Below are 23,863 nucleotides of genomic sequence, written 5' to 3'. Positions count from 1 at the left end.
AAACAAAAGTTAATCACATTCTCTAATAAGGCCAATGCTTAAGTTTGATGGTAGATGTGTGGTGGATGTATGCCATGTATAGATGTTGGATCTTTCATAATGTTATTGTGGTATGTTTGACAGCCTCCGCATGTGTAAAGTGATGTTACAATTTTGAGAAAGGCGAGAGCCATCTTGCACAAATATCATTGACAGAAATGATCAGATCAATTTTAATGTTAGTTGAGGGGTAAATATTTAGTCAATGTGCATCCAGTGATGTGTATAGTGTGTGAATAAGGAGAGTTAGCACACTTCCAGCTTTGATGTACGGGTTGTCCTATTTTTAGTCTATGCACAGCAGCACCATGAAGAGAGCCAGTTGTGAAGGCTCTCCTTGTTAGTAAATAACCTCTGTCAGCAGCTGTGTCTCCTCATGTCATTGCGGAGAAATTGGATCTCTTGTGGCGCAAAGCTAAACCTCCAAGAGGAACTCCAAACATTTGGTACCAATTTATAGTGTCCAAACTGCTGATACTTTAACATACCTTGGCATTCATGACCCAAAGTTTCTTAGCTTTCAGGACACTTAGGGAGAGTTGAAGGCAAAGGAACAAAAAGTCTGGTTGTTGTGTGCTGTCACCAGTGGTGGCAGGCATCATTACATCCCACTGGTCAGCCACTGCCCACCTCACATTGGGCAGTGTCTGATCAGTAGGGCACTGACACAGTGTGGCCCATCTGCTTCAGTGAGTGTTTGAAGCTTAGGTTTTGTGCACAACAAGTGAACCAAATCCATAGCATTTAACCAATTAAAAAAAAACATTTTTGGTTAGGAGCATGTGCACAGGCTTGACAGTCAATGTGTAGCTCAATAATAATGTGTACAAAACAGCTGTGATTGATATGGAACTTGGTAGTCTGAATTCGAGAAATGAGTCTTGCTGAGAGTGGATCACTGAAATTTTAAAAATTACATGTCCATCAGGCAGAGGAAACACATCAGCAGTGTGTTTTCTTTGGTTTAAGAAATGTACTGTTCTCCTTATTGAAACAAATCTCTCCCACCTCAAAAAAGCTGGTTTAAGACATATTCTCTCCATCTACATCCCCACTCAGAGTTAGTTAACCTCATGAATACCTTTACTTCAGTGTTTTATTGTGTTCCAGAGGCGACACAGCATAAAGAACCCACAGTTCTTTGAAGAATTTGCCACTTCTATCTGTAGAATCTCCAAATCAGAACATCAGTAATTCATGGAGATTTATTTTCTTACTTCAGTCATAGATATAGGCATTGCAAGCATGACCTTGAGCTCACTGGCTTACTAGGCTATTTCAGAGAGTGATTAAAAGTCAACTGTACTACAACATGAGTGGTACAAAGACATGCCCATCCTATCTCTAGTATTGTGGCCTGGGAAGGGGCAGATATTAGTTGAGGTTTGCTGCTACCATGAGCTTTCTGTTACTTGCACCTCCTTCAGAACATACTATGGTACTGTGTGTCCTGAAGACATTCAAGATCAGGACATTTAAACCAATTGGATACTGGATGTGAGTCAGAACCACATTCTCAATCTCAGCTTTAATAAGACCAACTGGTACAGATCACTCCCTTGTGTACAGTAGGTTTCGGATGCAATCTTTGAAGCATTTCATTGTAAGCAGAGTGCCATCAGCCATACTAGCTACCTAGTTTTGAAAATCATTTCCTTGGCTCAGTTGAGCTGGCAGTCTCTGAGCAAGAGTGGAAAAATGTAAATGGTTCAAGGCTGACATACAACGATGGAACCTGAAAGCCACGCAATACACTCAATTAATTGACAGAGATCCATGCAAGATGACTCTGCATTAGGCTACGTAAAGTGAACAAACTATTAAGTAGTACCCCAAGAATATTGGTTAAAATATTACCAGAATATCCAAATACCTTTCAACCCAGGAAATTCTGAAGAAATGAAATCAACGTTCATCAAAGAATTTGGCTATCAAAAACAAAGATAAGGAAGCTGTCACCAAATGCCATACACAGTTGGACAGATGGTGGCACACTACTTTGAGTTTTACTTTTTGTGGAACTCCTTCACCAAGGAAGGTCTAGACACTTTACAAAGCATGTCATGGCAGAGATAGGTGCCAAATCCTTAATGGTATTTAACTTACTTACAATGAGCAAAGAGCCTGGTGCTAATGTAATACTGCCTGAATGTATCAAACATGGAAACCTGCACTCCTACAAACTTACACAAATTTCAGTCTCTGGAGGGAGGTGGTCATATCATGGATGTGTCACAAGGATTATGACCCTGAAAAGGGACAAGGGCAAGCATAGTGCCTGTGACAAACTATTGAGACATCTCCTTCCTAATCATAGTGTGAAGAGTATGTGCTCGTGTTAGCCTAGTTTGACTGCAGAGTCTTTGCTTTCAGAACCAGAAAAGCTGCAATTTACATGATCTTCTCTGTCCAGTAACTGCAAAAGAAATGTCATGAACCAATGGAGATGCCACTAAATGCTATGATTAAGTAACATTACTTAATTTTGTACTTTTTGACTGTATCTGGCTGGTGAGCAGTTACTGATTTTAGTTACTGGATACAAATTTTGTCTTGGACAGAAGGGTGCAGTGCACTGGTGTGATGGGTGAAATTTATGTTTTATATCTCTATGCTCAAGCCTGTCATCCATGAGGGATGGGACAAGGACTTCCTGTGGTTTAACAAAAACACAGACACCACTCCTTGGTAAACCAATTGTCGTCCTTTGTTTTACAAAGGCAGACTGAACTAGACAGTATGGTGAAATGAGAATGGGGTCTGGGTCCGACCTCTGAGTATGCGAATCCACAGGTAACAAATAAGTGGACAATGAGGACTGAATATACAAGCTTACACTAAGTTTGAGATTCAGTTACGGGGCTGTCATGTTCGTGACGTAAACATGGTATTCTGCTTTAAATGGCAGCTGCACTGTCGTGACAGTGCGATAAGACTGAGTGGTCAAGCTTCCTGTTTTTATGGCCTACATTTGGTATTTGGCCCTCTTGGAAGGTATGAAATTTCCTGGTCCCTATATGTTTTCATTACTAATAGATTGTGGTATTAAAGTGACAGTTCTGATAAACGCATTCCAATAAATCGTTTCCAAATCTTTGGCCCATAAAATGTAAACATCATGAATAATGAATAAGCATCATAAGTGGGACAGAACGGCTGGGCTGTATGTACAGTAGTTCAAAGATTATGGCTTGCATATCTCTGCAAATTTGTGATTGATATTAACCTATATCTCACCTTGGCTAGATTCTGTCATGTACCGGGCCGTCAGCATGTTTTATGATTCCGAATGGTAGAGGTTAGATTCCAGGACTGCTATTCTCTGAAAGGACGCCTGTTCAGAACCCAGTTAGAATGAATGAAAATCCATGTGAAACTAATTAGTGGCTGGTTAAGTTAAAACTCGTGAAAAGGGAAAGTTCTGACCGAATACCAATTACCAATTTGTTCTACATACTGTGCTATGATTCAACTACATATAATTAAAACCAAGCTTTGTAAGTTTTGAGGAGTGCTGCAAAATGTCTCTGAAAGCAGTTGCCTGATGAGAGATTTCATTTCTCCAGCCAGTTGTGGTTTTGTTTTGTTGTTGTTGCTTAAAATAAGCTTTGCTGCTTGGGAGACACAGCAGAGGCATAAGTCTGTGGTGGGAATATTCAAATCTGGTTTTTTAGGGTAATCTGACTTTGGTTACTTCTGACAACATACATAGTTACTTTTTTTTTATTTCTAACTTTGTTACCTCAATTTTCTGTCATAAGGCAAGAACAATTTACGTTTTATTCTTTAGTGGTTACTGGTTTGGTTGACAGATTATGACAGGAGTCAGTGATTTGTGATATTTACGTAATCACATAATAAAAATTGGATTATATGGTGACTAATTCACTACAAACCAATGGCGGTCAATATATAAAATAGGCCTCTATCAAACCAGTACTGTGAAGGTAGGTGAACTGTGTGGAGAGCCAAGGGTAATGTCATTTGACTGATAATGTTCTGGAGACATACTTTCAAAGCTCACTGAAAAAATGTAGTGAAATCTGGATTCAGTAACATCTGGAATTAAAAAAATTTGTGGTAAAAATCTCTGATTCACTAATCTATTTTTGAGACTAGTAGACGTATCAGTTCAAGAGCATTTAAGGATGGGCATCAAATACTGGCACAGCCCGCATTCTACATTTAGAAGTTTTAGTAATTCATAGAAAGCTGCCTCTGTTTGGGCATAGTAAGTTTTGTATTGGCCAACTGGAAATATTAGGTGGCAAGACCCCATTTAGTTCAAGCTAATATTTCACCATTAGTGAAGTTCTCCCTGGGATTGTTGCTTTTGTGAATGTTGCATTGCTATTTCTGCAGAACACTGATGAAACATCGTAGAATTATTACAGTGCAGAGAAGACTGCTTAATGCATCAGGTCATTGCTGATCCTCCAAAAAAGTAGTTATTCCACAAGTGTTCCTGTGCTCTCTGTCCTGTTTGCACATTTAGCAAATGTAGAAGAACTGTGGCAGAGGAGGAGCTTTATTGGTTTTTACCTTTTTGTTGATATTAATTCTATAACTGCAAATGGAAAAAAAGCAGACCGAAAATAAAATAGTCTTTTCTAAACTGTAATCCCTTCCTTGAAAGTCTTTAAGTTGAATGATGTCATTGCAATCATGCTGTGTCCCTTCCATTCTGTAACTGAACCTAAATTTTGTGTGTAATTTAAATCTCTCAAACACTGTTCCCTAGCTACAGACTCCATTAATCTTCCTGGCAACAATCTGATTTTAAATCAGTTTGTTTGTATCTTTTAGTATCATATTTCGTCTCCAGGCGAACTTTTAACCTTCTATTTGTTCTATGGTTAAAACAACCTATTTGTACCTTTTATAATATGGTCTGACTTTTGCCTTGTTCATTATGTAACTGAAAGCTTCATTCATGCCTTCATTACCACTGCTCTGTGCTATTCCAATGTATGTCTGGCAGATCTTCTACATTCTACCACTTACAGATTTGAAGTTATCTAAAACTGTGCTGGCCATATCTTAACACTCAGAAGTCCCATTCCCCTGTTACCCTGTTGCTCACTGACCTTCCTTGGATCCTGATCATGCAACATCTTGGCTTTAAAATGCTATCCTTACTTTCAAATCCCTTTTGTGATCTTGATTGTACCTATCTCCTCCAGCTTCTCAGCCCTCTGAGATATCTGCACTCAATTTGAGCTTCTTGCCATCTCTAATTTTAATCGCTGCACGTTCAGTTGTTTGGCTCCAAGCTCTGGAATACCCTGCTTACACCTTTAGGCCACTCGACACTCCACTTTTTAAAGCTTACCTCCTTCAGCAAGCTCCAGGCCATCTTAACTAATATCTCTTTGTGCGACTCAACATAATACTTTGTTTTGTAATCTTCCTGTGAAGTGCTTTGGAATGCTTTATTTTGTTGAAGGTGCTGTATGTAATTGATGATAATTGGGTGTGGAATACCTGGCTATATTCTTTCCCACACCCCCCACCCCCCCAACCCTTTCCATTTCTTGGTTGGATTAAGTGTACTTACACCTGGGAATTTGAGTTGCTAAAAAAGTAATTTTTAGTACACTGAGTCTGTTTAATAAACTTATCGTTGAGTGGCTTTTTGATGCTTAAAAAAATTGTCTTGGTTTAGTGACCAAGTGATGCAAAAATCCTCAGACTACACTTTTAATTTTTCAACCAGAACAAGTCTGCTCTCTCAGTTAATATTACGTTTGTTTCATGAAGAATCCTAAGTCTTTGGAAAATCTAGCAGTAGTTCTAGATTTAAAATACTATATGAAGCAACACAACATTTATTATATCCCACTTATTGAATGCTGGGAAACATCCTTCATAGTAGAACTAAGTTACTTCATTCAAAAGATGTGAACGTCAGTCGTTTGGTTTTCCTTTCGGGCAGTTTTAGTTTCAGGCAGAGCGATAATTTTTTTTGAAAGCCCTGGTACATAGTTGCAGTGAAGATATTCCTTGTCCATACAACATTTTTAACTTTCATAAAATCATACAGTGCAGCAGGCACCCATCTTTGAGCATTAAATTCAGGTTGTTTAACCTGATCTAGATATCTGATAGGTTAAACATCTTAAATGGCAATAGTTATGGAACAAGCTACTTTATTTATTGGTAGCAATAGCATTCATGCAGAGACCAATTCATTTATGAAATGGTATTTACATTCCAGGGGATCAATTTAGGGATCTCTCAATAATTTAGCATTTTAAGAATGGGAGCTAGTTTGTTCCCCCCTCCTTACTTGGAACCTTAAGAGTTTGGAACTGGAACAAATTGGGAAACCGTGCCTCGGACTGATATTAACTAATACACAAAATAACAAAATATATTGTCATCCCTCCTCCACTCACTTCCTAACATGGCAAAACCACTACCAATTCCTGGGTCACCCCCAAAACTGCCGCCTTAGTGTGCTTTCGACAGAATCTGGGTCTTTGCAGGATTCAATTTGAAGTTTCTCCCAGCTTCCAAAAGGCTACCTCCTCCTTGTTTCACTGAATTGGAAAGTCCAGCATTCGCTAGAAATTGATTCACTTGGTCTTCTGGGAATCCTTGAAATTACTTTCAGCAGCAAGGTCAACTCCAGTGATGAAGATTTCTGGCGAGGCAAAGTTTCCAGCATCCTTAAATTTATACACTTTTTCTTGTCTGGGGGCTAACAGAACAGTTTTTTTTCCATTGTGCTGGCATTGGCCTCTGTTTCACTTTTTCTTCCATTGCATGTTCTTTTGGGTGTGAAAGCTGGCATTTTGGTTCTACCAGAACGTGACCTGAGCCCCAGTTCCCTGGGCAGCCAAGTCACATTGATATACACTTAGCACAAATTGTAGGAAGTCACCTGCTCCATTTTACCTTGTTTTAAACTACATTTTTTAGTCCAAATACCTGACAAAACATTGACCTCTCAACAGCACTTATCTGGAAAATGAATAGTGTTTTTAATCTCTTTTGTGGAGCTTTCTTAAAGTAATAACTCATCCATTTTGTTTTGTTTTGCAGTGTGGAAATTGGGGAGAGTGTGCGAGGAGAAGATGTATACATAATCCAAAGTGGCTGTGGGGAAATCAATGATAATTTGATAGAGCTGTTAATCATGATCAATGCCTGCAAATTTGCATCATCCTCTCGAGTCACTGCAGTTATTCCTTGTTTTCCCTACGCACGACAAGACAAAAAAGACAAGGTAACAGTTTTTTGGTTGGATTGTAGGAGAGATGAGAGGAAACTGGTGCACAATATGATTCATAGAACAGATATGTAGTAGAACAATAACAGGTTCAATTAAGATAGTTGCGGTTCATTTCATTTATGGGGAAAAACGGTGTGCCTACGTGAAGTATAATTGAAAACATTTTATGGGGAGAAATCTTGGTTCCATTAACTACACAGATTATGGTTTTGATCTGGCAACTGACGAATGTCAATTCTTGGACTTTTTTTATTTACAAATTCCTGAATATCCTGTTGAGATTGTGCCTTTTGTTCATCAAGATGATTGTTTGAAAGTAGTTTTTGATAAAGAATATTTCCAAAGCATGTTTTTGAAATGCAGTTCAGAATTTTGTGAAAATTGCAGTACAGAAGGAGACCATTTGCCCCATCCTTTCTGCACAAATTGAGAACTGAATCAGTCCGCCTAATCCCACTTTCATATTTGGCCTTCCATGTGAAAGGGCTACAGTTAAGGTTCATATCTAGGCAGTTGCTTAAAAGTAGGTTGAGGGTTTCCACATCTATTGCTGTTTCACGAAATGAGTTTGAGACCCCAACCACCCTCCTAGAGAAAAAAGTTATTACTCTGGTTATTACTATTACTACTATTCCTCTAATATTTTTAGCAATCAGTTTAAGTTTATGCTCCTTAGTCGCTGACATTGATGCGAAGATAAATATGCTCTCACAACCTTGAACACCACAAAACTCTCCTTGTTCCAAAATGGGCAACCCCAATGTATCCAATCTTTCTTAGAATCCCAGAATCCCTACAGTGTGGAAACAGGCCATTTGGCCCAACAAGTCCACACTGAAGAGTATCCCACCCAGACTCATTCCCCTACCCTATTACTCTACGTTTACTCCGACTAATGAACCTAACCTATGCATACCTGAATACTGTGGACAATTTCGCATGACCAATTCACCTAACCTACACATCTTTGGATTGTGGGAGGAAACCAGAGCACCCGGAGAAAACCCATACAGACACTGAGATTTGTGCAAAATCAACACTGACAGTCGCCCGATGCTGGAATCGAACCCAGGTCCCTGGCCCTGTGAGACAGCAGTGCTAACCACTGAGCCACTGTTTCTTTGGTTATATTTTCAGAGTCAAGACAACATCCTCACAGTTCATATCTGCACTTTCTCTCATGTAATTACATCCTTTCTCTGATGAGGTGATCAGAACTGTGCACAGTACTCATATTATGGCTGAACTAATAAAGTATACAGTTCCTGTATAACCTTCCATTCCTGTTCATACATATGATATATAGGCTTTGAATGGAAAGGAGTCCATGTGTTCTGAACCATTGTTACCTCATCTACATTCCTGCCTAACTCCATTCACCCCTTGCTTTCCTTAATCAAGCCATCTGTCAGTCTATGAAACTCCATAGGATACAAGCCTTGCCTTCTTCACAAGATAACATGCCATCTTCAGATCTTAGTCAGAGCCAGCATCATACAGCAAGGAAAAGTCCAACTCCTCCATGCCAACCAGATTTCCATACTATTCTAGTCAGTCATAGAGATGTACAGCACAAAAACAGACCCTTCGGTCCCACTCATCCATGTCGACCAGATATCCTAAAATAATCTAGTCCCATTTGTCAGCATTTCACCCATATCCCTCTAAATCCTTTCAATTCATGTAACTATCATGTAATTATACCACCTCCACGACCTCCTCTGGCAGCTCATTTCATACATGCACCACCCACTGTGTAAAATATGTTGTCCCTTTTATATCTTGCCCCTCTCACCTTAAACCTCTAGTTTTGGACTTCTCTATCCTGGGGAAAAGACCTTGGCTATTCACCCTATCCATACCCCTTATGATTTGATAAACCTCTATGAAGATCACCCTCGACTTCTAGGCAAAATAGCCCAGCCTTGTCAGCCTCTCACTGTAGCTCAAACCTTCCAACCCCAGCAACATCCTTGTAAATATTTTCTGCATCCCCTCAGGTTTCAGAGCACCCTTCCTATTGCAGATCAATTGAACCTCTGAACTGCTTCCAACACAAATCCATTCTTCCTTAAATAAAGATTTACAAAGATATAATACTGTAAACTGTACCCCCAATGTGGTCTCACCAATGCCCTGTGATACTGAAGTACAATCTTACGACTTGAATGTACGTATTACAAAGATCTTGTGCTTTTCATCTCAAACTTCGTTTTCCTGTTAGTATATTTGGTCATTGCTCTTCTGTCAACATTTTTCAGTTTTTTTATATACTGCCAATATTAGAGTTACTATTTGCACAATACCTTTTGGGTTTTTTTTGAAAAAGTATACGTTTTACAAGTTGGAAACAATCTGTTCAGATACCGATATACGTACCAGCGCACTGTTGGCTAATTCATTTTAAATGTTTATCACGTTCATTGCTATATAACATTAGTTGCTGTCATGGTATTTCTGACATTGGCCTGCTCCACAGTCAATAAGTGAACCAATATTTGTACACCAATCTTTTGCTTTTGGTGTCTTGGATCCTGTTTGTATGAACTGTTGTTCTATCTGATTGCATGGTAACCTGATGCAACTATTCAGGGGTAACTGTTTGTGGGGTTGGAGGCAAGGGAACGTTTGAGGGTGCAAGTTTTGACTGGAAACTGTTTGCAATTCATGAATAGGAACAATTTTCTTTCAGAAGCAAGTTAGAAACTATATAAAGTATGATGGCTCTCTCCCAGTGACGGGGGAATAATTAGTTTACCTCTACAGATTGACTCTGACTCTGAAAGATTCTTTGAAGATTAACTCAATTAATATTGAAAAATAGGTATAGCACGAGTAATAGCCACTGACTTTTGTGACAAGTAAAAGGCTGTGTTAAATCTAGACCCTTCACCTCAGGAATCTGATGCTAGAGACAACCTGACTGATGTGAATTTTTCTGCTACTCTGATTGTACATGAAATGAGTCTGGACAGTCACAATCTAGTTATATATTCTGCTACTTGTCTGTCTTAAAGTCTGTGGAAATGTTCAATAGCATCTCTCCAACTACTGCATACTTCAGTCACTATGCACTTAGCTTCAAAATCTTTCAGCAGTTCGTGTCGTCTCTGTCTGATGTAAAGTTTGCTTTCAAGGAATTTGATTTCTGGTAAATTTCTAAAACAACTATTTTCCTCCGTGTAGTTAGACCATACTTTTGGACAGTAATGTGGACAAATGAGTGATAGATGATTTGAGCTGTCAAAGCCAACATCCTCTATATCTGTGTCAAGATTACCCAATTTAGAGGAGAATTGTTTGGATGAAATAAAAAGCTATTTGCTTGTTTATGTTTTGTCACTGAGGCGCTATCAATAAACTTTGATAGTGATAATTTGTATTGTCAAATCTGGTGATCTCACCTTGACCCACTCCTTTCCACCCCCGTTCATAAGGAGGAAAATGCTTTTAAACTTGTATGATATTTATTGAAGTAACTGCCTACAGTGTGCATACACTAATTCTGCTTCAGTTCAAAACTAGGGGGCATATTGTTTAAGGTGAGAGGAGAAAGATTTAAAACAGGCCTAAGTGGCAACTTCTTCACACTATGGTGTTTAGTGTGTGGAATGAACTGCCAGAGGAAGTGATGGATGCAGGTACGGTTACATGTAAAAAGACATTTGGATAAGTACAGGAATAGCAAAGGTTTGGAGGGACATGGGCCAAATGCAGGCAAATGGGACTAGTTTAGTTTGGGAAACTTGGTGCTCAAAGGGGCTGTTTATAGTTCATCTTTGAAAGGATTAAAGTGTAACTCAAGTAGTTGAGATGACTTCTGTTTTACTGAAGTGGTTTGTTGGGTACACAGACACATAGATACACTCCCCCACGCCCCCATAGGCACATACACATGTGCAGCCATGCATATAAATCTGAGGGGTGAATGTGTAAATGCAGAATTACATTTTATTTTGCTCAAAAACTCTGTGAGTCTATGAAAGATTCTGTAAATCAGTTTTTTTGGGTTAGAATCCGTCTGAACATTAGGGCACAAATAGTCACACACAGGGCAAGCTCGCACCTTAACTGCATTATCTGGGCAAACCTATTGTTAACGTTCACTTGAGAATGTAACTTTTAAAAAGTTCTGTGATTTTTTTTCTCTGGAAAATGTAGGGGGTGATGGATTCTCAGGGGAACGTAGCACGAGCAGCCAAGTTTCTGGTATTGACACTGGCTCTAATGCAACGAGGGGTACGTTGGGTTATGGGACACTCCAGTCCAAGGTACAGACAGATGTTTCTGTGGGCAGCAGCGAAAAATCAGAATGGTGTGTTGCTTTCCTGGTGCTAGGGTCAAGGATGTCTCAGACAGGATGCAGAACGTTCTCAAGGGGGAGAGGGGCCAGCAAGAGGTCATTGTCCACATTGGAACCAACGACGTAAGAAGGGAAACGGTTGAGATTCTGAAAGGAGATTAGAGAGTTAGGCAGGAATTTAAAAGGAGGTCCTCGAGAGTAGTAATACCTGGATTACTCCCAGTGCTACAAGTTAGTGAAGGCAGGAATAGGAGGATAGAGCAGATGAATGCTTGGCTGAGGAGCTGGTGTATGGGAGAAGGATTCACATTTTTGGATCATTGGAATCTCTTTTGTGGTAGAAGTGACCTGAACAAGGATGGTTTGCACCTAAATTGGAAGGGGACTAATATACTGGCAGGGTAATTTGCGAGAGCTGCTTGGAGGGTGGGACCCAGGGAAATAGTGAGGAAAGAGATCAATCTGAGACTGGTACAGTTGAGAACAGAAGCGAGTCAAACAGTCAGGGCAGGCAGGGACAAGGTAGCACTAATAAATTAAACTGCATTTATTTCAATGCAAGGGACCCAACAGGGAATGTTCGCCGAGCTGGGAATTTGTCTTGCAAACGTTTCTCCCCCTGTCTAGGTGACATCCTCAGTGCTTGGGAGCCTCCTGTGAAGTGCTTCTGTGCTGTTTCCTCCGGCATTTATAGTGGCCTGTCTCTGCCACTTCCGGTTGTCAGTTCCAGCTGTCCGCTGTAGTGGCCGGTATATTGGGTCCAGGTTGATGTGTTTGTTGATAGAGTCTGTGGATGAGTGCCATGCCTCTAGGAATTCCCTGGCTGTTCCCTTCCAACTTCTCAAGCAAATAACCTTAAGTACAAATTGTTCAAATATATTAATGATTGTCATTTGAGGGACGTTGCTATGTCCAACTACTGTTTAAAATTTGTTTCCATGGTTTGTGCTTTTACGAATTCATCTCACCAACATTTACCAGTGGCTCTCAACAGTTCTCGGGTTTTCTGAATTAATAGATCTCATTTTTCAGTTAATTGAGTAGCTCAGATGTCTAATTTACTCCTAAAATAGAATAAAATGGCCCTTTTGATATCAAATACAACTGGTCTGTTGTAATATTTAAAAAGAAAATTCAGTTCACTTAATAGCCATTGACAAGAAGCCTTTGTATTATGCTTGTTGAAAAGACTAGGATGTCCAAATGATACACAGGATAAACTAATTTCACATGTTTTTCAACAAATTGACTGAGTTGAACATCAGTTTAAATGTTACTTTATTTTCTTCAATTAAGTGGATTGTTTCTCTTGGTGAAATAAATAGAAGTTAACACTAAATTCTCTTGAGAATCAGTGAAGTGCTGCACAAGGACTTCATGCTAGCATGTGAAAAATACTTGGTCAATCTTTCTGGCTGCTTATTGCCATTTTTAAGCTTTACTCATATTTAACTGAACTCTGAGTCAAAAACTAGCACAATTGTGCTACAGTGCTTCATTTACTAAGTTTTAATTATAATATTTTCATCAGGATTTCTAAATTCTAAAGTACGTTTATAAATCTGTATCATATTAGGTTTACTAAACAGATTAGTCTCTTGTTAATGAGTTATAACACAAGTGTTCCCATTTTGACACACACTAGTCTTGCCTAGCCTTGAACTAGTGGCAGTTGTGTCCAGTGTTCTTCTAGTGTCATGAGAATTACTGTAAAGTTGGACTTAGGATGACCTAATACACTGTTAAAGTCTTTATTCTACACATAACTGGTATGTTTGACTTGAAAATGACCAATGCCAACAGTCAAAATTAGGCAACATTCCATTCCCCAGTGCTATTGTGTCTTCATTTGGACATTATTCACGTACCAGAGGGAGAGTGAAATATACACTCTCAAGTAGGCACATTGACGATGAGTTTGTATTTTACATGGTATGTGTTACAGGAATTTCCTTTTGGTTTTTGAGTTCTGTTCTTGTAGGTTTGTGCCTTACTTGAAATTGACTTGTCAAAAATGCAGATACTTGGAAATCTTAACAAAATGTATTATAAAAAAGATTGCGCACCAAACCTATCTTCAATTGAAAGTCTTGAGTTCCAGTTTCCTGGTTGTTACCAATCTGCCCTACGTTTACTTTCCTGTATAATGCAAAGGATTTTTCATGAGTTAGTCAAGAAAGCTAAAACATTCCAAGAATAATACCCTATTCTTGGTGACTGAAATGAAGTTCCACAGAATTGCAGCTTCAAATTGGTTGTCTGTATCACAGCTTGCCACTAAAAATTGATGGCTGGAATTGGTTCTTTCTTCAGAATATGAAACTTATTTTGTTTTGGAATCTGGAAAAACTGATAAGTTGGACCAGGCTGATAGTGACTAAGTTTGGGCTTTTAAGCAGAAAGTGAGTCATCTCACTTGAGAGATTTGAGTCCTTAGTCCTCATTTTGCAGTAATAGCCACATTAGCATGCTATATTTTATGAAGTTCAACACTCAGGTCGAGTATTTCACTGTTGTGTATGGCTTTCCTTAACCGTTTCCATTCAAGTAATTGTCTTCATGCCTTCTCAATCAACATAGGTCAATACATTTCAGTTCAACCCATCAGTGATGCTAAATCTGCATTGTTATAAAGTACTTTTGAGGTTAGATATACTTGACAGTGACTCTGATGGAGTGCATTAATGACCCAAGGTGGGATAACACATTCCAGGAAACAGTGTCGCTCAGTAATGTGGATTTCCACTGAATGCAATGTAACTCCAACTTGATTTATTACAGGAGAATTAACCAGTTCCTGAAGAATCCTGACAGATTGGAACATTATCTGGGCTGAATTCATGCATTTGTGCTGTCGGAGATCTGACTCACATCTGTCTTCTTTTAGAGTCGTGCCCCAATTTCAGCCAAGCTTGTGGCCAACATGTTGTCAGTTGCTGGAGCAGATCATATCATCACCATGGATTTGCATGCCTCTCAGATACAGGTTGGTGTAAAGCATTACATCATTTTAGTCAAGTATTAGCAGCTAGACTTCATATTGACTATCTAACCATGCCAAAATATCTCTTATTAGGCAATATTTTTCTAAAAAGGTCTAACGAGATGCAGTGTGTGAACTCTTCTTGGCCACATGTTTGTTAATTAACTGCACAATTTGTTTATTTTGTGTCGTCAATTGGAAACAGCAAGAGTTATTCGTTGCAAAAAAAATCTGTTCTTAATCAAAGAAAACCACATGTTTTGAAGGAGCACTTGACAAATGCCACTGTTGGGTGGTAAATCAGGGTCACATTTTGTTTTTGATATGCTCTGTTAGTTGGTGCAAGCTGATTAGAGTATTCTGCAAATGATAACTGAGCTTTATTAGGGTTTCATTTTAGTCTGCTACCTGGGACAGCAGGGATCTGTCTTTGTGCATCGCACCATTTGAGCATTGTGGTTGACCTCTGATTAGTAACAGATGATTTCTTCAAAAGTGCAAATCAACATATGTGGTTAATTATCAAAGGCAAAAATAGCTGTCGATGTAGGTGTAAATCAACCCTCCTCTTAAACAGGGAGAGCTTCAGGCGCAATACATAAAAATGAATTAAGAGTCTTCTCTCAAGTATTCTCTTTAATGAATATCTGCCTCTTCCCCTATAATCGATCTAAAATTTGTAGAGAGCACGATGTGAAGACAAAAAGACAAGGCACTGGACTGAATTTTCAAACGTCTGTTACGGACTAGGCCAGACCACACTCAACATTCTTAAGTAGGCAGTCCAAACCATAACTTTGCAATTTGTTTCGTTAAGTGTACAGTGAAAATTACCCGGAGTGAGATAGCTAGGTTGACTACCAGGTTTTAAAACAGACAAAAATTTATTCACAAGATTACACAATGAAACGCAAAGAACAGAATAAAGAACCCCTACAGAACTCTGTCTATCTAAACTAAATTATGCTGTTCTGAATATACACAACAGTCCCAATAAGCAAACCCACTTGAACAAGTGGAACAGATGCTTACAGGTTGAAGGTAAAAACAATGACTGCAGATGCTGGAAACCAGATTCTGGATTAGTGGTGCTGGAAGAGCACAGCAGTTCAGGCAGCATCCAAGTAGCTTCGAAATTGACGTTTCGGGCAAGAAAGCAAAAAGAGAGAGAGTTTGTTTCCACACAGCTCACTGTTGAACTCCCAACTAGTTCTGGACTGAAGTAAACTGCTCAGCTAGAGAACTGACCTCACCTCTCTCATTATCCAGGTCACTTCTAAATATGACCACTTTTGGCCTGATTACATATTAAAAAGCTGAAAATGTGTTGCTGGAAAAGCGCAGCAGGTCAAGGAGCAGGAGAATTCCTGAGGAAGGGCTCATGCCTGAAACGTCGATTCTCCTGCTCCATGGATGCTGTTTGACCTGCTGTGCTTTTCCAGCAACACATTTTCAGCTCTGATCTCTAGCATCTGCAGTCCTCACTTTCTCCTACATATAACAAAGGCCTCTCAACACCCTTTAATCTCTGTACCAAGCCAGTCTAATCAGCACCGAGAGCGGTTTATTGACCCTCTGAAAAAAAACCCAAGGACTTAGTATCCTTGAGAAAAGGAACAGCTTTAGAAAAAAGTAACCAACTTTGTGACACATTGACCAATACGCTGCTGTTGGGATATTATGCAATGTGATTTAGATGTCTGTGTAAATGGCAAAGTGAGTCACTGATTTTATTTGTAACTGTAATTTCAATCAAGTTCGACATGTTTTGTGTTTTTCATATTCTGTATGTTCAGTATTTTAAAGGTGATGAACCTGAATAAAAAATTCATCAAAATAGATTTGCTTAAGTTGTAGAAATACAGGTAACTGATTGCATTTAGTGTATCAATTATATCTGCTATTCCATTTATTCTAATTGAATCATTTGAATGGTGTGAACAAAGAATTGTCTTTTTATATTTACCTTGGATGAAATGCTTTAATTGTTCAATTGGTTAACTTCCTATCTGCAGAAGCGCTTGAAACAAGTATAATTGAAAAATTTAAAGTTGTAACAATGAATGTTGATTAACATAATGAATCAACTTTTTATAAAATTGCTGTTGCTATTACTTGAAAAACAAAATCTGAAGATTCCAGGTAAAGGGTTCAGTGGGCAGGAAGATCCATTGTTCCAAACAAATTTAATCAATGAGCGTTTGGAGACATCATTGAAGCTAAGAATACTGTACATTTAGCCTTTCTCCAAAAACTGATTACTTTAATCATCCTTGAATAGGGCTTTTTTGATATACCTGTGGATAACTTGTATGCAGAGCCAGCAGTACTGCAGTGGATAAAGGAGAATATTCCAGAGTGGAGAAATTCCATAATTGTCTCTCCTGATGCTGGTGGAGCCAAAAGGTGAGTGGTTGAGTCCAGTTATTAATATACAATTTGCTGATTGCTCTGGTTGTGCTATTTAAATAGTCCATACAATATACCAATGTAAGAGAAAATTGCGTTTTAATTATAATTTCATGGTTCATATTTCACAGAAATGAGGGATGCCAAAAAGCAGTTATATTGGGTGCAGTCTTCAATTACAAATTCAAAAATAACATTCTTGATTCACATCATATGTCTCATAGTTTGATCTGTATAATGCTGCCTTTCTTCCAGCTGGAAAACTGCTAAATCTTGACAGAGGTTCCAGTTTGCTTACTGATGCTGTAATGCACTTCTTTGTGGTTTTCACTTTAGGGTAACATCAATTGCAGATAGGTTGAATGTTGAATTTGCGCTGATCCATAAAGAGAGAAAGAAGGCAAATGAGGTAGATAGGATGGTGCTCGTTGGTGATGTTAAAGATCGAGTGGCCATTCTTGTGGATGACATGGCAGACACATGTGGGACAATATGTCATGCTGCTGACAAGTAAGTAACTATGAGCAAAATGGTTCCCAGACGATATTTTTTCCAGTGAAGAATGCTGGGTTTGCATGTGTACACAGTGCTGGGGGACAAGGAGCATTTGGAAAATCACAGAGCAGATGTTGTGCCTTCTGCTTCCTTGAATTGAAGCTTCTTCAAGGACTTAAAGCTAAGGTCAAATAAGTGTTTGACTGCCATACGTAGCACTCTTGTTCAATTATTTTGTGATGTGCCTTTTTTGAGGAGAGCATTCTGGTTTTTGAATGTGAGCTATTTTTAAAATATATATTAGTTAGCCAAGTGAGTATGAGCGAGAACAATTTTTTTGAGATTGGCATGTTTTTTGATCTCTGTTTATCTTTTTTACATTTTACTTTGATCAAAAAACTCTCCTCTACTCTAAATGGTAGACTGCTAATTTTAAAAGTGGATTGACCCACAAGAATCCAACATTCTAATCGTAGACCTTCTAAACTGTAATAGTGTCACCCTTCATGCTTTGAAACTCCAGTGAAAGCAAGCCCAGCCGTTCCAATATACACTCATGAAGCAATTGGCATCCTTCCTTAAATGAGAAAAGTCTGTACAATATTCAAGGTACAGCCTCACCAGTGCCCTGTATAACTGAAGTACAACCTCCTTAAGTTATATATTTAATTCCTCTTGTGATTAAGGATATCCTTCTATTAGCCTTTTCAAGTACTTGCTTTACCTGCACACTGACATTTTGTGGCTCACGGGCTAGAACATCTAGGTTCCTCTGTACTTCAAAATGCTGTAGTCTTTGTCCATTTAAATAATAATTTAAAATTATTAAAATATTTTTCCAAATCAAACAACTTCGCATGATCCCACATTATTGCTGTGAATTGTCTTCTCGTTGTGTGTGAGATTAAAGTGATTGCTGTCTAAAATCAATATGTAAAGTGTTTGTTAAAACCACACTAAATCTATCATTTACGTTTAGGCCACATTAACCTTGGCACACTTCTTGAATGCTTTTTCTCTCCTATTCTGATGACCACCTCTCTAATAAGGAATAGCTTATCACCACCATGCTCCTCCTTCCTTGGACAGCAGGCTGCTAATCAAGAGTGGCATTCTTTCTCTTCTGCGCAACCCTGAACATTACCTTCAAGATGTGTTCTACGAAGGGAATAGTCATTTCTCAGTTTTCCATCACCATGTTCAGCACTTTTGCGTGGTTCTCAATCAATTTCAAAGCAGTCTCTGCAATTTTGCTTGCATTTCATCAGTGTTTGGTTTGGATCTGTTCTTAACGACACTACACCTGTGAGTGGTTTGTCCAGTCCACAGTAGAAGAGTTGATTAATTATTAAAAGAAACAGTCTTCTCAGACTCTCAAAATCCATTTTGATTGCCCCTGACGAGAGATAAAGTATAGCACTTATGATTTCACTCTGTTGCACCCCTCTTATTCCTGAGATGGAACCCATGTGATCAGGGATACCCAAATATTTCCCCTTTAACTTTTTAATTGGTCTGACGGTGTCTGCTGCTGTTTCAGTTTTGTCACGGAGTCTTGTCCAATTTAGTTATATGACACAAGATAATACAGATTCTCTTGTGAATAACCTGCTTTGCCACAAGGATCTAATTAAAATCTGCCAAACATAAAACTGTTTCATTGAGAGAACATTGCTCATTTTTCTCTTATAAAATTTGTGTTCTGAACTGTCAAACAGTAACATAGCTAAAACCCAACCCTACTGCAGTTGGCTTCCTCGTTACCTTTGCTTCTCAAGCTGTTCATCCCATGGCAACCTTGAGTCATGTGGCTGTTTGTTGTAACCTAAAGATATTATAATCAGGAAACTTACCTTTCAATATACTTCCCAGCCTGCCCTGATCTTAAAGGACATATTGCACAGAAAGGAAATGGCAAGGTTTATTGAAAACACACATTGTGAATTGAATGAACATAATAGGAAGGCCTTAAAGTTACTGTTCATGAACATTTACCTGACAAGTTGTCTTATTTCAAAATGGATCTCTAGAGTCTAAAAGTGGCGTCATAGATCCTAAACAGAAGGAAAAGGAGCAAGATCTGGATTCTCGATATGCTGAAAAATCAAATCATTTGTTTAAACAAAATAAAATGTGTAGAATTTAAAAAGAAACACAGGACCCGGTGTTTTACACTTTCCCATGGTGACTGTCCTATGCAGATAACTTCCTGGGAATCGTAATGGGAAAATGTTTTATAGTCACTGGACTGTTACTCCAGAGGTTCTGGCTAATGCTTTCAGCGCACAGGTTTAAATCACACTGTTGCAGAAGGTGAAATTAAAATTAATTCAATAAAGTCTGGAATTAAAAGCTCATCTCAGTAAAATGAAATTAATGTCCCTTACGGAAGGGAATTTGCCATCTTTACCGGTCTGGCCTTCACATAACTCCAGAACTTCAAACTATTCCATTCAAGGTCAGTTAGGAATTGTTTTTGTCAGTGATGCCCATTTCTGCTGAAAGAACTTTTTAAAATGAAACTTTACCCAAATTGTATCTGGTTAATAACGTGCTGTGGGAATTTATAAAATTATAAATTGGCAGTACAGAAAAATCTCCGCTGAATTATATCTGGAACTTTCTAAATCTCATTTACTCCAATGGGGACAACTCCTTGCTCCTAAAAGGTACATTATGTCACTGCAGAACTAATTGCTTGCCAAACAGCATAAGCAGCACATGATAGAGCTAAACAATCCCAAAGCCAGCAGATCAGATGTGAGCTCTGCAGTCCTCTCACACCCAATTGTGAATGGTAGCAAACAATTAAACAACTTAAGGAGGCTCCACAAATATCTTCATCCCTCAGTGATAGAGTCAGAAATATGAATGCACAAGGTAAGTCTGAAGCATTCGCAGCAATCTTCAGCCAGAAGTGCTGAGTGAATGATCCATCTCAGCCTTCTCCAGTGGTCCCCACCATTACAGATGCCAGTCTTCAGCCAATTTGATCCACTCCACACGATATCATAAAATGGTTGGAGACACTAGATGCTCCAAAGGCTATGGGTCCTGACAACATTGCAACAATAGTAGTGAAGGCCCTTTAGACTAGATTCCCTACAGTGTGGAAACAGGCCCTTCAGCCCAACCAGTCCACACCGACCCTCCGAAGAGTAACCGACCCAGAACCATTTCCCTCCAACTAATGCACCTAACACTATGGGCAATTTAGCATGGCCCATTCACATGACCTGCACGTCTTTGGATTGTGGGAGGAAACCAAAGCACCTGGAGGAAACCCACGCAGACATGGTGAGAATGTGCAAACTCCACAAAGACAGTCAACCGAGGCTAGATTCAAACCTGGGACACTGGTGCTGTGAGCAGCAATGCTAACCACTGAGCCACCATGCCGACCTTGCAACTCCCCTGAACCAATCTGTTCCAGTACAGTTACAACAGTGGCATCTTAACTCAACAATGTGGATAATTGCCCAGGTATTTTCCACTATATAAAAAAAAACCAATCCATTACTGTCCTATCAGTCTACACTCAATAAAGGGATGGAAGGTGTCATCAATAGTGCTATGAAACAGCATCTGCTCAGCAATAATCTACTCAGTGACATCTGATTTGGATTCCACCAAGACCACTCAGCTCCTGACCTCATATAGCTTTGGTTCAAACATGGATAAGAAAGCTGGATTGAAGAGTGAAGGTGAGAGTGACAGAACATGACATCAAGGCTGCATTCAACTGAATGTGGCTTCAAGGATCCCTAGCAAAATTGGAATCAATGTGTATCAAGGGGAGGAATTCTCTGCTGGCTGGAGTTATATCTGGTACACAGAAAGATGGTTATGGTGGTTAGCGTTCAATTATCTCAGCTCCAGGATATCTGTGCAGGAGTTCCTCAGGGTAGTGTCTTAGGCCCAACCATCTTTCAGCTGCGTCTTCAATGACTTTCCCTCCATCATAAGGTCAGAAGTGGAGATATTCACTGATTGCAAAATGTTCGAGTATTTGAGTTCTGAGAAACTGAAGTAGCCCATGTTCAAATGCAAAATGATTTGGAAAATATGCAGGCATGGGCTGACCAGTGGCAACTAACATTCGCACCACACAAATACCAGGCAATGACCACCTCCAGTTTTTAAAAAAAAAGCCATCTAACCACTTCCTTTGAAATTTAATGGTTTTACCATCATTCTCACCCAATCAACATCCTGAGGGTGACACTACCATTGAGTAGAAACTCGCCTGGACTTGCCACATAAATATAGTGGCTAGAAGAGTAGGTCAGAGGCTAGAAATATTATGGTGCGTAACTCACCTCCTGACTCTATAGTCTTTCCACTATCTACAAGGCACTTGTCAGGAGTGTGATGGAATATAATTTGCCTGTTCTAATTGAGTTGACTAGTGTATAAAAGCACTCAGATGCGGTTATACGTTGCACTTCCCAATGTATCACCATTTAAATAATACCCTTTTTAAAATGTTTTTCACATTAAAGTGTAGAACTTCACATTTGAGCCACATTCTATTGCCTCTGCCATTTGTGTGCTACTCTCTCAACTTGTCTAAATCACCTTGAAGCATCCTTGCTGCTACCTCTCAATTCTCAATCATGCTCAGTTTTGTGACATCAACAAACTTGAGAATTTTGCATTTGGTTCCCTGATCAGGTTATTTACGTGTGACAATAGAAGCAGTGATGGTTCTGGCTATGAAAGTGGAAATATAAACCATTTACCTTGTTGATCACTGCCTGAAAGCAAGTGCATCATTGTTTGTGAACAGTGAGCTTTGATTTCTGGTAACAAACACAAACACAAACATGCAGAATGTTAAACTCGTCTGTTAAACCTTATGGGTTTTTTTTGTTTTAAATATCTTTGCAATATCTTGTGTATTGTGGCTGCAGTTTTTAAGTCACCAATGTATGTTTTGTTCTTCAGATTGCTGTGTGCTGGTGCTACCAAAGTTTATGCTATCCTTACTCATGGTATCTTCTCTGGCCCTGCCATTAGTCGAATAAACAATGCTGCTTTTGAAGCTATTGTTGTTACAAACACCATTCCGCAAGAAGAAAAAATGACTATTTGTTCAAAAGTTCGGGTAAGATTGATCTTTGTTTGGATTTAATGTGAAAGAATGAGTAATGTATTGAATACAAAGTCACTTAGTCTGGTTTCTTTCCTTTCAGGTGATTGATATATCGATGATCCTTGCTGAGGCAATACGCAGGACCCACAATGGAGAATCTGTGTCTTACCTTTTCAGTCATGTTCCTCTGTAAGGTGATGAGACTTCAGACTGACTGAGTAGGTCTGGTCTGAAAGTTGTTACACTGCATATCTGAGGAACCCATCATTTACGTACTGGAATACTGCACACCCAACCAGAAAGGGCCCACTGCTGTATCAAACTGGAAAAGTTACATCCATATTTGCAAGTTGAAAGCATGAAAATATAATGATTTTAAATGTCATGGATTGAATCTTATTTCTCAATGCACTGTGGGAAGGACAGCAGAGCTCTGCTTTTGTACTTTTGGAAATGTAATCTTTCATGAAGTGAATTTCTATGAAATCTCAAACCTGTTGATGGCTATGTGGCTTTCTTATACCAGTACACAAGTCTGTTAGATACTTGTGGCTATGTGCTGATTATGTTTTTTTAATGTGGAAACAAATGTTTGAGGTGCAACAGTAGTAATAATTACCAACAGACATTCCATGAGATATTAAAACTGATTTGAACTTTCAGACATGGTCAAATATTTGCATTCTGCGGCAAGAGTGAAACTGGCCAATGAACCTTTTTGTTGGTTAATAAGTGAATTCCAGTACCAATACATTTTTTTTGAAGTCTGAAAACCGATCTTGCAGCCAAATTGCAATGTGTCAAGTGGTTTAAATAAAATATCTCTGCAGAAACAATAGCTCTTCAATAATGCGCTATCTTTGTCTAGAAACAGTTGTGGGTGTGTGAAGCTAGTAATGCATTCTCTAGTGCGGCAGTTTCATAAGGAGCAAAACACAAGTCCAGCCTCTTCCTGTTTGCAGTTGCTAATGTACAGCTGCTTCTGATAAACAGGGTGTTGATATTAAAGAGTGTTAGTCCCTTTAGAGAATAGGCAGCTGCTGAGCTCTTGTTTTTGAATTTTACACACGGCCTTTCTTAGCTTGGTGAGCAACTTGTTTCAGAAACTATTCAAATAAATGATTTGGGGGCTCTTTATTTCACTGTACGCGCTCATTGAAAATACTGCAGAGCGCTGGGGAACCTTGAGGGAAAGGTTTTCCGGCAAATGCAAAGCAGCTTTTTTAGTTTGGGGAAGGAGATATCTATGCAGTGAATGTGCAAGGCATTTCTAGTCCTTTGCTGTTTTTCCTGCCTCCTTGA

The 23,863-nt window shown here is 39.0% G+C and overlaps 1 protein-coding gene across 1 annotated transcript in view; it reads left to right on the top strand.

Moving 5' to 3' along the window:
* LOC140486164 (ribose-phosphate pyrophosphokinase 2) overlaps positions 1-23,397 on the top strand; it is a 37,209-nt gene extending 13,812 nt beyond the window's left edge. Inside the window, exons 2-7 of the mRNA XM_072584866.1 lie at positions 7,087-7,270; positions 14,467-14,565; positions 16,844-16,968; positions 17,308-17,481; positions 22,414-22,573; positions 22,662-23,397. Of these exons, the coding sequence (XP_072440967.1) occupies positions 7,087-7,270; positions 14,467-14,565; positions 16,844-16,968; positions 17,308-17,481; positions 22,414-22,573; positions 22,662-22,754 (835 nt within the window). The 3' untranslated portion in view covers positions 22,755-23,397. The remainder of the gene's footprint in view (positions 1-7,086; positions 7,271-14,466; positions 14,566-16,843; positions 16,969-17,307; positions 17,482-22,413; positions 22,574-22,661) is intronic.
* Positions 23,398-23,863: the final 466 nt, after the last annotated feature.

Source organism: Chiloscyllium punctatum, chromosome 15 (genome assembly GCF_047496795.1).
Source record: "Chiloscyllium punctatum isolate Juve2018m chromosome 15, sChiPun1.3, whole genome shotgun sequence".
Classification (NCBI taxonomy): domain Eukaryota; kingdom Metazoa; phylum Chordata; class Chondrichthyes; order Orectolobiformes; family Hemiscylliidae; genus Chiloscyllium; species Chiloscyllium punctatum.
Note: the sequence above shows the minus strand (reverse complement) of the source record. Positions and strands in the feature narration are given on the sequence as shown.